General features: G+C 46.0%; 1 protein-coding gene across 1 annotated transcript in view; it reads left to right on the top strand.

The window, feature by feature from the left end:
* GAB3 (GRB2 associated binding protein 3) overlaps positions 1 to 11411 on the top strand; it is a 59754-nt gene extending 48343 nt beyond the window's left edge. Inside the window, exons 9-10 of the mRNA XM_057539105.1 lie at positions 7028 to 7144; positions 8456 to 11411. Of these exons, the coding sequence (XP_057395088.1) occupies positions 7028 to 7144; positions 8456 to 8572 (234 nt within the window). The 3' untranslated portion in view covers positions 8573 to 11411. The remainder of the gene's footprint in view (positions 1 to 7027; positions 7145 to 8455) is intronic.
* Positions 11412 to 12916: the final 1505 nt, after the last annotated feature.

Below are 12916 nucleotides of genomic sequence, written 5' to 3'. Positions count from 1 at the left end.
AATTATCAGGCCCTTTAGCCAGATCTTTAAAATGTAGGGAACTCTAGAGAGAATCTCTGTTTAAACTATGAAATTTTGAAAAAGAGATCTTAGAAGGACAGTGTTCAAGGCACTGAGACTATATACTTTCGAGAAGAGAACTCTGCCTTCCTATACGTGACAGTAACAGGCATTGAAAATTCTCAAAGCAGTCATCTCCAGTGAAGCAGCAGTTAAATGCTTCATTTTGCCTTTCTATTTGACAGATTAGAAAGTGCTGTGAGTACCCATATGCAGGTGGAAAGTGGCTCATATCCAGTCTGCTGTGGTATCCCCAATATTTTTCACACTTAGTAATGGCCCTTGGGAAACTTCTAGAAGAAAACAATCTTATAAAAGATACTGCCCAGCTGTGCTTTGTCTCCAGAGAACAGAGAAGGGAAGTGAATCTATGGCCTCATAGAAGCAAGTGCAGAGTCATTCCAGACACTAGCAGTTATTTCTGATCTTTGAGGTTGTGAGAAAGACCAGTGTTTCGTTAACAACATAATTCAGGATTGGTTTCTTGCCTGTTTATAATCATTGATTAATGACTGTCTCTGTACATTACTAGGCAATATGACACAGTAGATTAAGAGCCCAGAAAACTGGCTGAAGGAAGGTAGCTCTGAGGGAACCACCACATAAATGAATTTAAAGCCTATCCCATCTCATTCAGTTGTGTGTTTTAAATTCAGTAATATGATATTTTCAAATGACTTTGATTTACATTATTTCAGTTGTTCCACAAAACAACCCATTTGGTAGACAGAACTAATATAATTCAGTTTCGATTTTGTACATAATCATATGCATAATTTTTTTCTCTTTGAGGACAAGTTCTTATCTGAATGTAAAAATTTAGGCTAGGGGCTGAAATACAAGTTTTGTTTTATTAAAGTCACCTATCCTTCTTTAGCTACTTTATTTTTTAATGAAATATAGTTGACGTTCAACATTTTGTTCGTCTCAGGTGTACTACATAATGATTGACATTTGCATACATGAATGAAATGATCACCATGATAAGTCTAGTAAACATTTGTCCCTCTATGACACTACAATATTATTGATCCTGTTCCTTACGCTGTAGAGTACATTCCCATGGGTTACTTATTATATAATGGAGGTGTGTACCTCCAAATCCCCTTCACTTATTCTGCCCACTCTTCACTCCCTCCCTTATGGCAACCACCCATTTGTTCTCTGTATCTATGAGTCTGTTTTCATTTTTTGTTTTTGGCTTTTTTTTTTTTTTGGCTGCGTTGGGTCTTCATTGCTGCGCGCGGGCTTTCTCTAGTTGCAGTGAGTGGGGGCTACTCTTCGTTGTGGTGTGCGGGCTTCTCATTGCGGTAGCTTCTCTTGTGGAGCACAGGTTCTAGGCGCATGGGCTTCAGTAGTTGTGGCTCGCGGGCTCAGTAGTTGTGGCTCGTGGGCTCAGTAGTTTTGGCTTGCGGGCTCTAGAGCGCAGGCTCAGCAGTTGTGGCGTGTGGGCTTAGTTGCTCTGCAGCATGTGGAATCTTCCTGGACCAGGGCTCGAACCCATGTCCCCTGCATTGGCAGGCGGATTCTTAGCCACTGTGCCACCAGGGAAGCCCCTGTTGTTTGGTTTTTGTTATTGTTTTGTTTAGATTCCACGTATAAGTAAGATCATTTAGCATTTGTCTTTCTCTGACTTATTTAACTTTTGCATAACAGCCTCTAGATGCACCCATGTTGTCATAATGGCAAGATTTCTTTTTTTTTTTTTTTTGCTGGGTAACATTCCATTGTGTGTGTGTGTATATATATATATATATATATATATATATATATATATATATACACATGTACATACACACACACATATATATACACATCCATATACCACATCTTTATCCATTTATCTATTGATGGGCACTGAGGTTGCTTCCATGTCTTGGCTATTGTAAATAGTGCTGCAGTGAACATGAGAGTGCATGTATCTTTTCGAATTAGTGTTTTTGTATTTGGGGGGGGGGGAATATATACCCAGAAGTGAAATTACTGAATCATATTTTTAATTTTTGAGGAACCTCCATACTGTTTTCCATAGCAGCTGCACCAATTTACATTCTCACCAACAGTGTAAGAGGGTTCCCTTTTCTCCACATCCTCACCAAATTTGTTACTTGTGTTCTTTTGATGATGGCCATTCTAACAGGTGTGAGGTGAGGTCTCATTGTGGTATTGATTTGCATTTACCTGCTGATTAGTGATGTTGAGCATCTTTTCATCTATCTGTTGGACACCTGTATGTCTTCTTTGGGAAAATGTCTATTAAGGTCCTCTGCCCATTTTTTAATCAGGTTGTTTGTTTTTTTGCTGTTGAGTTGTATTTGTTATTTGTATATTTTGGATATGAACCTATTGTCAGATGTATCATTTGAAAATATCTTCTCCCATTCAGTAGGCTACCCTTTTGTTTTATTGATAGTTCCCTTTGCTGTGCAAAAGCTTTTTAGTTTGATGTGGTCCCTTTTATTTATTTTTTGTTTTTCTTTCTCTTGCCTGAGGAGACATAACCAAAAAATATTGTTAAGACCCATGTCAAAGAATATACTGTGTATGTTTTCTTCTGGGAGTTTTATGGTTTCAGGTCTTGTATTTGAATTTCATCCATTTTGAATTTGTTTTTGTATATGGTGTGAGAAAGTAGTCCTGTTTGATTCTTTTGCATGTATCTGTCCAGTTTTCCCAACACCATTTATTGAAGAAGCTGTCTTTTCTCCATTGTATATTCTTGCCTCCTTTGTCGTAGATTAATCGAACATATAAGTATGGATTTATTTATGGGGTCTATTCTGTTCCATTAATCTATGTGTCTGTTTTTGTGCCAGTACCACACTACTTTGATTATAGTATAGTTTGAAATCAGGGTGTGTGATTCCTCCAGCTTTGTTCTTCATTTTCTTTTTCTTTCTTTCTTTTTATTTTTTTGGCTGCGCGCTGGCTTTCTCTAGTTACGGCGAACGGGGGCTACTCTTCGTTGTGGTGTGTGGGCTTCTCATTGCAGTGGTTTCTCTTGTTGCAGAGCACGGGCTCTAGGCGCAAGGGCTTCAGTAGTTGTGACACGCAGGATCAGCAGTTGTGGCGCACGGGCTTAGTTGCTCCGCGGCACGTGGGATCTTCCCGGACCAGGGCTCGAACCCGTGTCCCCTGCATTGGCAGGTGGGTTCTTAACCACTGCGCCACCAGGGAAGTCCCTGTTCTATTTTTTAAAATTTGATGAAGCACTTCAGTAGGCAAGGTACTGTGAAAACCACATGACCACCATCTAAAAATCATCTTAAAATGGTAGAGAATATAGTTTTAAATGTATTTTTTAAATCCAAAACTCAACTGCCAAGAAAGGAAAGGGGATCTCTCGGGCCAAAAATATTGAGAAATTGCAAATCCTGAGGATCAATAGGAATTACAAAAAGTAAAATCACATATAGAAGTAAGTCATTATTACAAATATTAGACTTCACATATAAAATAACTATGTTTTATATATTTAAAAAAGAAGATGAGGAGTTGAAAGTTGGACTGAGTCACAAGATACTATTTAAAAATGACCAGGTGGATTGGAAAAGACCATTTAGAACTTCTAGACATAAAAATAGGGATGTAATTAGAAACTCAATGGGTGAGTTAAACAGACTAAACCCAAAGAGTAATGTAGTGAACTAGAATATAGTTTTGAAGTTACTGATAAGTCAGGACAAGGAGATAAAAACACAAACAAAGTTGAGAAACGGAAGATAGCATGAGAAGGTCAAACATTTGTCCAGTCGGCCTTGCAGAAGGAGATAATAGGGAAAAAATAGAGAAGCAGTATGTGAAGGGATAATGTCAGTTTCTCACAGTTCATGAAAGACACCAATCCTCAGTCCAAAGACTCACAAATAGTTCACTGTAGTCAGATGTTAGTGGTAGAATGTGGATGGTAGGTATATGGGTGTTCATAGCATATCTTCTTCAATTTGGCTGATTATTAGAAAGTTTTCATAATAATAAATTGAAGAAGTAAACCCCATGAAAGGAAAATGAATAAAAGTGAGAACAGAAATTAACAAAATAAACAGCAAAATTAGAATGACCACCGACCTAATTTGCTCTTTTAAGAGATTAAAATTGAACGAAACCAATCAAGAGAAAGCAATGCATGCAAATAAACAATATTAAGAATGCAAAGGAGGGCCTTCCCTGGTGGCGCAGTGGTTAAGAATCCACCTGCCAATGCAGGGGACACGGGTTCGAGCCCTGGTCGGGGAAGATCCCACATGCCGCGGAGAAACGAAGCCCGTGCGCCACAACTACTGAGCCCACGTGCCACAACTACTGAAGCCCACGCTCCTAGAGCCCGTGCTCCCCAACAAGAGAAGCCACCGCAATGAGAAGCCCGTGCAGCGCAGCGAAGAGTAGCCCCCGCTCGCCTCAACTAGACAAAGCCCGCACGCAGCGACGAACACCCAATGCAGCCAAAGATAAATTAATTAATTAATTAATTTAAAAAATATGCACGAACAAGTCGGAATTTTTCCAGGTACACAAAGTGGGTTTAACATTTGAGAACCTGTTCATGGACATCTCGGTAAAGACGGCAGATTGACCACGGACTTCTGTTTTCCCTCCGTCCCAAACCATCCTCTAAAATCACAGTGAAGGATTTGTTAAAGGCATAAACCCACGCGGCTGTGAAGAACTGAAGAAGACAACACAGTAACGTATTGGAAACTGGAAAGCAGGTGGATTTGTAGTAAATGATTTATCAGACCCAAGAGAGTTGAATCCTAAATACACTGCGGGGGAAGGCAAGACCCCCACTCCCCGGAGGCTGACCTCTGTGACTTCCCCTCTCCTACTTCACACAAAAGATGAAGTGTAGTCTCTGGAGAGAGTAAAACAAGGGGTCTCTGCCCTGGGGGATGCTAGACACATCTGACCGAGAATACTAGGCTGAAAACAACGTAAGTAAATAGGCACAATAGATACGCGAGCCTTTCCCGAGCCCTTTTCCAGCGGCTCTCTTCCAGAATGTTGACAACCAGACCTTTACAATTGGGTCTAGAGATTCGAAGACAGTTCTCTGACCTATTTGAGCAGCCCAAGAGGCAAGACATGGGTCATAATATTAGGGGCACCCCCAGAAAATCGTCCGGCAAGGTCACCTTGCAGTGAACCCCACAGCTGACAAGCACCACCCATATAGTCGGAGCTTCGGATCAGCGTTTTGGCCTTTCACTCTTAAATATGAGCAGACAGCCAATGATTTTATCAGACATCTCAGGGAAGCTCTAGCATAAAGACAGAAACCAAACAAACAGGTTGGAAGAAACAAAAACTGTGCCAGAAGGAGAAACATTTTTTTTCAAGTCTCTTATTGTTACAAATACCCCCCGAGAGGTGAGCTGTCAGGGCCATAAATTAAAGGAATCTTATCAAGTCAGTCAAGCTCATTAACACGTTAAAGGAGAAAAGCGATGTGAGTGTCTCAGATGCAGCAGAAACAGTCAGCAGGACTGACCAGCCAGTCACATATGGGAACGTGATATGTGAACAGAGGCTGCATTCCTGGGGAAAGGAGGGCTGCCCACGTGGGGTACAAACAGAACAAAAGGCAATTAATTGTATCCCTGTGTCACCACCACATGTCAAAATGAGTTGAGGTTAGATTATTACTTAAATGTAAAGGAAAAAACGTTATAACTTAGAAGAAGATGTGGGAAAACAAATTACAACCTCAGCATAGGAAGAACGCTTTAAACAAAATACAGGAGCAAGAAGCTACTCAGGAAAATCTTGATATGTTACATTAAAAGCGAGAACAATTCTTAACTTAAAAAACACCAAGAAAAACCCACTGTAGACTGTGATGGGCTATTAGCAACACACATAACCAACAAATTATTAGTCTCTTAGATACGTGAGGGAGTACTGAGAAAAATCAGAAAAATACAAACACTTCAGTGTAAAAATTAGCAAAACAAAAACAAACCTAAAACAGATAATTCACAGAAGAGAAAAAAAGAAATGACCCGTAAACATATGAAAGGATGGCCAATTAATTAAGTTATCAAGGGCGTGGAAAATCAAATCACAGTAAAGTACCATTTTCCTCATATCAGGCTGGTGATAGTCAAGTTGAAGGGGCCCCCATCCCAGGGACACGCCCTAGAAATTCTTCCACAGGTGCATGAATGCTCACAGCAGCATTGCTTGTAAGAGCCTCCAAACTGGAAACAACTCAAATGTCTGTTGTTGGTGGAACAGTTAAATAAATTATGCGATGGAATCATGTATGCTAATGAAAATGAATGAAATAGGGCACTGACATGGGTGAATGTGAAGTATGTAAATGGAGCGCAAGTTGAAGTCACCAAAAATGCATACAATACGGTTCTATTGATAAAAGTTCAAAACAGGCAAAACAAAACAGTATGTCACTTAAGGACACTCACACATTCATAAAACCATCTTTAAAAACAAAAGTGGTAAACACCAAGTTCAGGATAGCACTCACCCCCTTGGGGGGCAAGAAGGCAGCAGTAGAAGGGGGCCCTCGGCATGTGCCGTGTGTGTCGTGTAGCGGTGGTGTAGTCTGAAGCCGGATGGAGATGCCATGGCTGTGTGCTGCACACGTTATCCCTGTTTGTATTGTATAAAGTATCTTTAAATGCACTTGGGATGTCTTTATGAAAGCTTTCGTAAGTGTGATTGACCTTTTCAGGATTTAAAGTCTCTAAGGTATCATGGGCCTGTCAGATCCGTGAAATGATTTCTTCTTGGGGGGAGATTTTGGCCAGCTGCTTCAATGGTGAATGAAGGCATAGCTTCATGTGAAGGCCAAATGGGCTGTATTGTATTTCAAAGCCAGCTCTCCTTCCGAGGTGCAGGCCGAGCTGCACAGGACTCGTCGGGCCGCTGTTGTCCGATGGCAGCTGCTCTTCCCCTGGGCGGCCCGGCCCGAAATTGGTAACGCGCATCCTGTGACGTTGGTTTCTAGGAGGAGCACGGAGAAGCCAACTTGCTGAGCAGTGGAGCCCTGACGTGGACGAGGAAATTCAGCCTGGATTATTTAGCCCTGGACTTCAACTCAGCGTCACCAGCCCCTGTGCAGCAGGTAGGAAGTACTCTGTGTCTGAGAATTCCCAGGAGATTCCATTTCGGTTTGGATTTTGTTTCGATGATTCCACCATGGATGTTCTCTTTGCAAAGTCTGAGACATACAGGCACGTACAGTGAAGAGTCTTAAAATCAGCCCTAATTCTGCCGCCCAGAAGTCCTGGTGTATCTCCCTCGGGGGGAACGTTCTTTGCATGTCTATGTGTAAATGGACGTAGTCTTCGTGCTCTTCAAAATTCGGACCATAAGGTTTGTTGAGAAATTGCTCTGGCAGAGATGAGGGTGGGGTAAAGTGTAGTCCAGGCATAGGAAGGGCCTGCTGAGGGAAGAAGTAACAGCCCCGTTTGGCTAGACTCTGGGGAGTGGTGACGGGAGCTGTCAGCTGGCTTTGAAACAGCTCCGTCAAGGGCCTCAAGTGCCAGGTTGGGCAGTTTTGACTCCTCTGAGTAGTATTCTTGTCTGTGGAGTGGTCAGCAGAAATAACACCTATGTTGAAGCCTGTCGTGAGGATTCAGTGAGTTAATACGTGTAAGGGGCCTTAGCCATTGACTGTTGTCAGTCACTGCACAGGGGAAGCCATGGAATGAGTGGCTGGTAAGCAGTGGACAGCGGCTAGATATTTCTTAGCAAGGGATGGTCGTAGTCTAGACTGCGCTAACAGTGTATTATTGTTTGATGAGAAAAATCACTTGCTGAACAGAATATACAGTGTAATTTCATTTTGTGTGTGTGGAGAAAAGAAGAGTCTGGGAGGCTTCCCTTCCTTTTTGCTGAATGAGCTCCCACTTGCCCTTTACCTTTCGTTTCATTCCACAAACCTAAAATGATAGTCCAGCAAAGCTGGTCAGCGGGATAGACAGAGAAGCACAGACGGTGCATTAGCCAGTTCTGGTCGGCTGTGCAGTGAAGACAAGCCCCGAATCTCTGCGGCTTTCGACCGCAAAGGCTTCTCAGTTGTCGCCTGTGGGACAGTCCGTCACGGTCCCCACGTGAGGCATGCCGGTGTCCTAGCAGGGGAAAAAGGGAGAGTGCAGGATCGCAGGACGCCTCTCTTCTCTTTAGGAGGGGCACCCGTCACCCCACTCACGTTATACTGGTCAAGGCGAGTCAGCTGGCTAGGGCCAAGTTGAAGGGAGCAGAGGTGAGGAGAGATTCACGCACATTCACACGCAGCGTGACACTTCTGCAAGTGACGACCCAGGAGGGAGGGCCAGCCAATACTCGACACTGTAAGCCACCAGAGACTGACTGACATTGTGCCGAATTTTTAAATTGGATGTAACGAAAGCTTTCTGTTCTCCCCCTTCAGAAACTCCTCTTCTCAGAGGAGCAGAGAGTAGACTACGTGCAAGTGGACGAGCAGAAGACGCAAGCTCTGCAGAGCACAAAGCAGGAGTGGACGGACGAGAGGCAGTCCAAAGCGTGACGGCGCTGGGCTGCGGGCAGGGGCTCTGAGGGGGGCCGGCCCTCGTCAGCGGCCGCGCTCGCCCCTGCCGAGCCTCAGGCCGGTGCGCCGGGACGTAGACAGCTCCATCCCGGCAGGGTGGGAGCCACCAAAGCAAAAGAGGCGTCAGAAATCTTCTCCAGTGGAGCCTTTGACGTGCAGATTGGAGCCAACGGGATGACATCTTTTGACTCCAGCGCCTGAAGTCTCGACCTCTGTCCTGTGCTTCCGCTGGAATCATGAATGATCCGAGGAGAGACGCGCCTGGACACCATCTTGTCCCCACCCCTGAGGACACAGTGCAAGACACCAAGCCTAGGGATGGTGGCAGGAAGACAATGCGAGTGACAGGAGCATTGAGTCCCGAGGTCCGGCATGAGCCTATCAGATGACCCCGGTGGCTCTAGGGACATCGTTGTGCTTAAGCAGCCGCCTGTGGCCGGGTGTCCCTTTGCTGTTGGCCTTTTCCCGGCATGCTTTCACACGCACCGTCTCATCTCTTCCCCTCAAAGACCTCGGAAGCTAGGCTTGGCGGCGATCACTGCTCCCACTTCGAGGAAAACAATACCAAGAACCAGAGAAGGGAACGCTTGGCCCAGGATGACTCATGGAGCGAGACAGCGAGTCCGGCTCCTTCCGCCATCTCATGCTGCCTCAGTCACTTAGGGTAACTTCGGAGACGCGTGCAGGCACGGGATGACTCATCATCTCCTCTCCCTTTCATAGGATTTTGAGCAGGCGCTTTTCCACTTGAAAGGTATGCCTGTCGAGCCAGGGTTTCTTTGTGTGGTGTCCAAACGGGGCACTCTAGCGTAATCAGCAGTTACCATTAGACACACCTCCCGACAATCAGTGTGAAATCCATGCTTGGTTCACATGGTCCCCTTGCCATGTGTGTCCCATGAGCTGGCTAGTGCTGGCAGAAGAACCTTTGCCACCCCGGGGAAAGCTATCCCTGGCCACACTGTGCTGGACTCAAGCGTCTGAGTGATTGTTATGACCCAAAAAACAACAACAAACAAACCAACCAAAAACCGGTGACTTCAAGTCTCGGGTTTCCCGGCTAATGTTTCCCTTCTGCTTTAGTGGTGACTAGCTCTGGAGCGTGCACACGTTCCCACCATGCAATGAGGGCATCTTGTCACCCCTTCCTTCCTGGGGCACTGGGGTTCAGGGGACCCAGACGACAGGCTCGATTGGGCACGGAGTTTTACTTAATGCCCCTACCTGATCCTTCTGAGCACCTGCAGCCAGAAGACAAATCTGAACAACTGGGTAGTCGGCAGGTTCTGGCCCACTGCTCGGCCACGGTGTCTCATATACGGGGATGGATCACGTAGGCGGGCAGGTCTGCGGCAGCCAGGGTTAGGCAGGGCAACTGTAGGCTTTGCTGCAGGGTTTCAGGGTCTCGAACTGCTCCGAAGGTAAGTGCCAAAATCTTGGTTTTTCAGACCAGAAAAGAAGTAATTTTGATGTTCAAAGCAGCACGGTCTGGTGACATCGTTTTCTTCCCAGAGCAAGACGGGGGGCAATTGCCAAGGGCTTGGACTAAGTTAAGAGTCCTTAGTGAGCCTGGGTGGAGCCACGAGAGGGCCCCCTGAGCCCACGGCCGGCTCCCCGGCCAGAGCCTGTAAGGAGCTGCCTTCTTCCTTCTGTGACCTGCAAGGAGTCACAGAGCCTCAGGCAGGAATCCAGGGCTACGGACTGCCAGTTCCCATAGACGGTGGCTTCCCTATGTGTGGGCCACCTGTGTTTAGGTCACTGATTGCCTGACCAAGGCCAGTGCAGAAAAACTGTTCGTCCAAGTGTCAAGTACCTCAGCAGGTTGAGGATAGATTGGAATAGTAAAGGCAGCTGAAATTTTGTCGGCAGTGAAATGTCATCCAGTTGACCCAAAAACAAAAATCTGTTTCTACAAAACGTTTCCAGGGACATACTTACTGCACGAAACAATAGACACTTGAGCAGTGTGACTTGTTTGGAAGTGATTAGGGATTTAAAAAAATATGACTTCGCCAGGGCGTATAGGATTATGTCTTGGGTGTATGGGATTCCCAGGGTGTATGGGATTATGTCTTGCTTTGACAAAACTGCTAATGGATGGCTACACAAAGGCATAATGATTCAGGGACACAAAATACAGGTAGTTTTGAGCTGACGGCAGCATATGCTCCTGAGAAAGGCACCGTAAATCACAACGATGCCGGCCAAATCTTGTTTTCCGGCAGAGGTAATCCACGTGTAATGGAGGGCTATGATTCTGATGGGGTCTGAGGGATTTTTGGTTTTTTTTTACCAGAAATGATCCCAGATACCACTCCAAGTCAAGTACACATGGCATGTCTGTACACTGCGCAGAGTACACCTTTCTAGAAGATCTGGGAATCAACAGGACAGTGCAGCAATTAATCTCGCATTATTTTCTGTAGCTCCTTTTTGCTCCGTTTCCTTCCGTCTCCTTTCATTAGGAAATACTTCCAGATCAGGGGTTTTGTCATGCAGAAAGGGGGACCGAAGGGTCTCAAGCCTAAGTCCACAGGCCCAGGAACGTTGGGAGTTAAGCTTTCCTTGGGGAGGGAGGAGCCCTGAGGCCCAGCACACAGCCTGGCTACAAGCGCATGGTGTGACCCTGGGGACTCAGTGTCCAGGCCACTTCACCACGCAGCAAGCAGCAGCTGAGTCGTGGCCGTTGGGTCCGGGTCGAGACTGATGGCTCCCCTTAGGCCTGGCTTCCCCCCTCTCAAGGCCTCCTCCTCGGGCCCCGTTCAAACCACCTTTGTATCCACAACCGTGCAGATGTTTAACAATTCACTACGCTTTTACTATTTCATGTCTAGCATTAATAAAAGTCTTATAAGGAGAGGAATCGTGACCTAAGTGCCCTCTTATTTAAGTGACGACATCTGAAAAACTACGGGACACATTCTGAAACCTGAATAAGTGGAAGTAGACTTCATTGCCATTTTCAAGTACAACAGACTTCACCTGACTCCCATGGCATGACCTGCATCCATGTTACTTCGCTGCAAACAGTTGAGCGGGTGGCTGTAAGCAGCGCTGCTCCTGCTCAGCCAAACCACATCTTGACACCTGGGTCAGCAACTAGCTCCGATCATTGGCAGTAAAGTTACCGGCTCTGCCAGATGCCACGTATAACACCACCTTTGTCATTACTGACATTAAAAAGCAACAGCGCCCAGCTTGCTTCTCCCCAGAGGGGGTCTCTTGTGCCACCGCCTCCCTTTTCCCTATGGCTGAGACTCCCAGTTGCCCTGGCTGCCAGGTCAGCAGCATCTCTAGGCCACGATGTGAGGCAGAGACCGCCAGAGTAGCAGGGGCTCAGGTCTGGGGAAAACAGGCCAAAAGCAGAGACCCTACAGCCAACGGGAGTCCTGGTGCTGAGAGGAAGGAGGAGAAGCCACGTGAAATTCCTCCCCCTGGTCAAGTACGAGGCTGATTACCATGAACGCTTTTTCCTGACACACACTCCAGACCGAGCCCTTGACCTAAAGGAGAGCAGGTCGGCCCACAGGGCTAACCTCAGAAGCAGGGGCCGGGAAACCTGACCTAAAGGCCTCTGAGCCCCAGGCCCCTCGTGCTCTGGCCCCTTTACTTCAGCAGACAGCTCCCTAAGTTGCCAGCTTTCTACTTCTTTATTTTCCTTGATCTTAAGTTGCATTTATCGTTATCATTTCCTTATTTTAATTGTCATTTGTTGTTATAAATTTAGTTTTTATTTTCTGCAACTGAGAGCGAGTGGCAGTGGTGGAGGCTGGAGCAGGGGGCCCGACGGGAGACAGCAGAGCTGAGACGCACACTCCCCGCCACGGGCACTTCACCGATGGCAGAGGGGGGCTGGAGAGCCGCGGGGACAGTCAAGGCTGCCAGGTCACTGGAGCTCCACGGGGATGGTGACGAACCTGACCCCACTCTGCCGCCGCGTACAGACATCGGTTCCTGGGGGAGCTCCACGGGGAAGGCAGAACGATCCATGGCACGCGTCCCCTCTGCCTTATCAGAGCCATTTGGCTTCTGTCCAGCACTGTTGTTTTGGTCTTGGTTTCATGGTCAAAGCCTCCATTTCCATGAGTTTTATCTTTTGCTTACCTTTGCATGAACAATTGCATCCTAACTGTTTTATATCTGTCTTGAAATTTTAAATCATGTCCATTGTTTAGGTCTTCAACATGAGACTTTTAATTCACTTTCATACTCTACGGTGGTAGAAGTCAGAATAGTGGTTATCTCTATGGGGAAGAGGCAGGAAATAAAAAGTCAACTTGTAAATTATACTGTATTAGAGAAGGTGATGAGTGGTGTGGAAAA

The sequence above is a fragment of the Balaenoptera acutorostrata genome, chromosome X (assembly GCF_949987535.1).
Source record: "Balaenoptera acutorostrata chromosome X, mBalAcu1.1, whole genome shotgun sequence".
Classification (NCBI taxonomy): domain Eukaryota; kingdom Metazoa; phylum Chordata; class Mammalia; order Artiodactyla; family Balaenopteridae; genus Balaenoptera; species Balaenoptera acutorostrata.
This window is presented reverse-complemented; position numbering and strand designations above follow the sequence as displayed.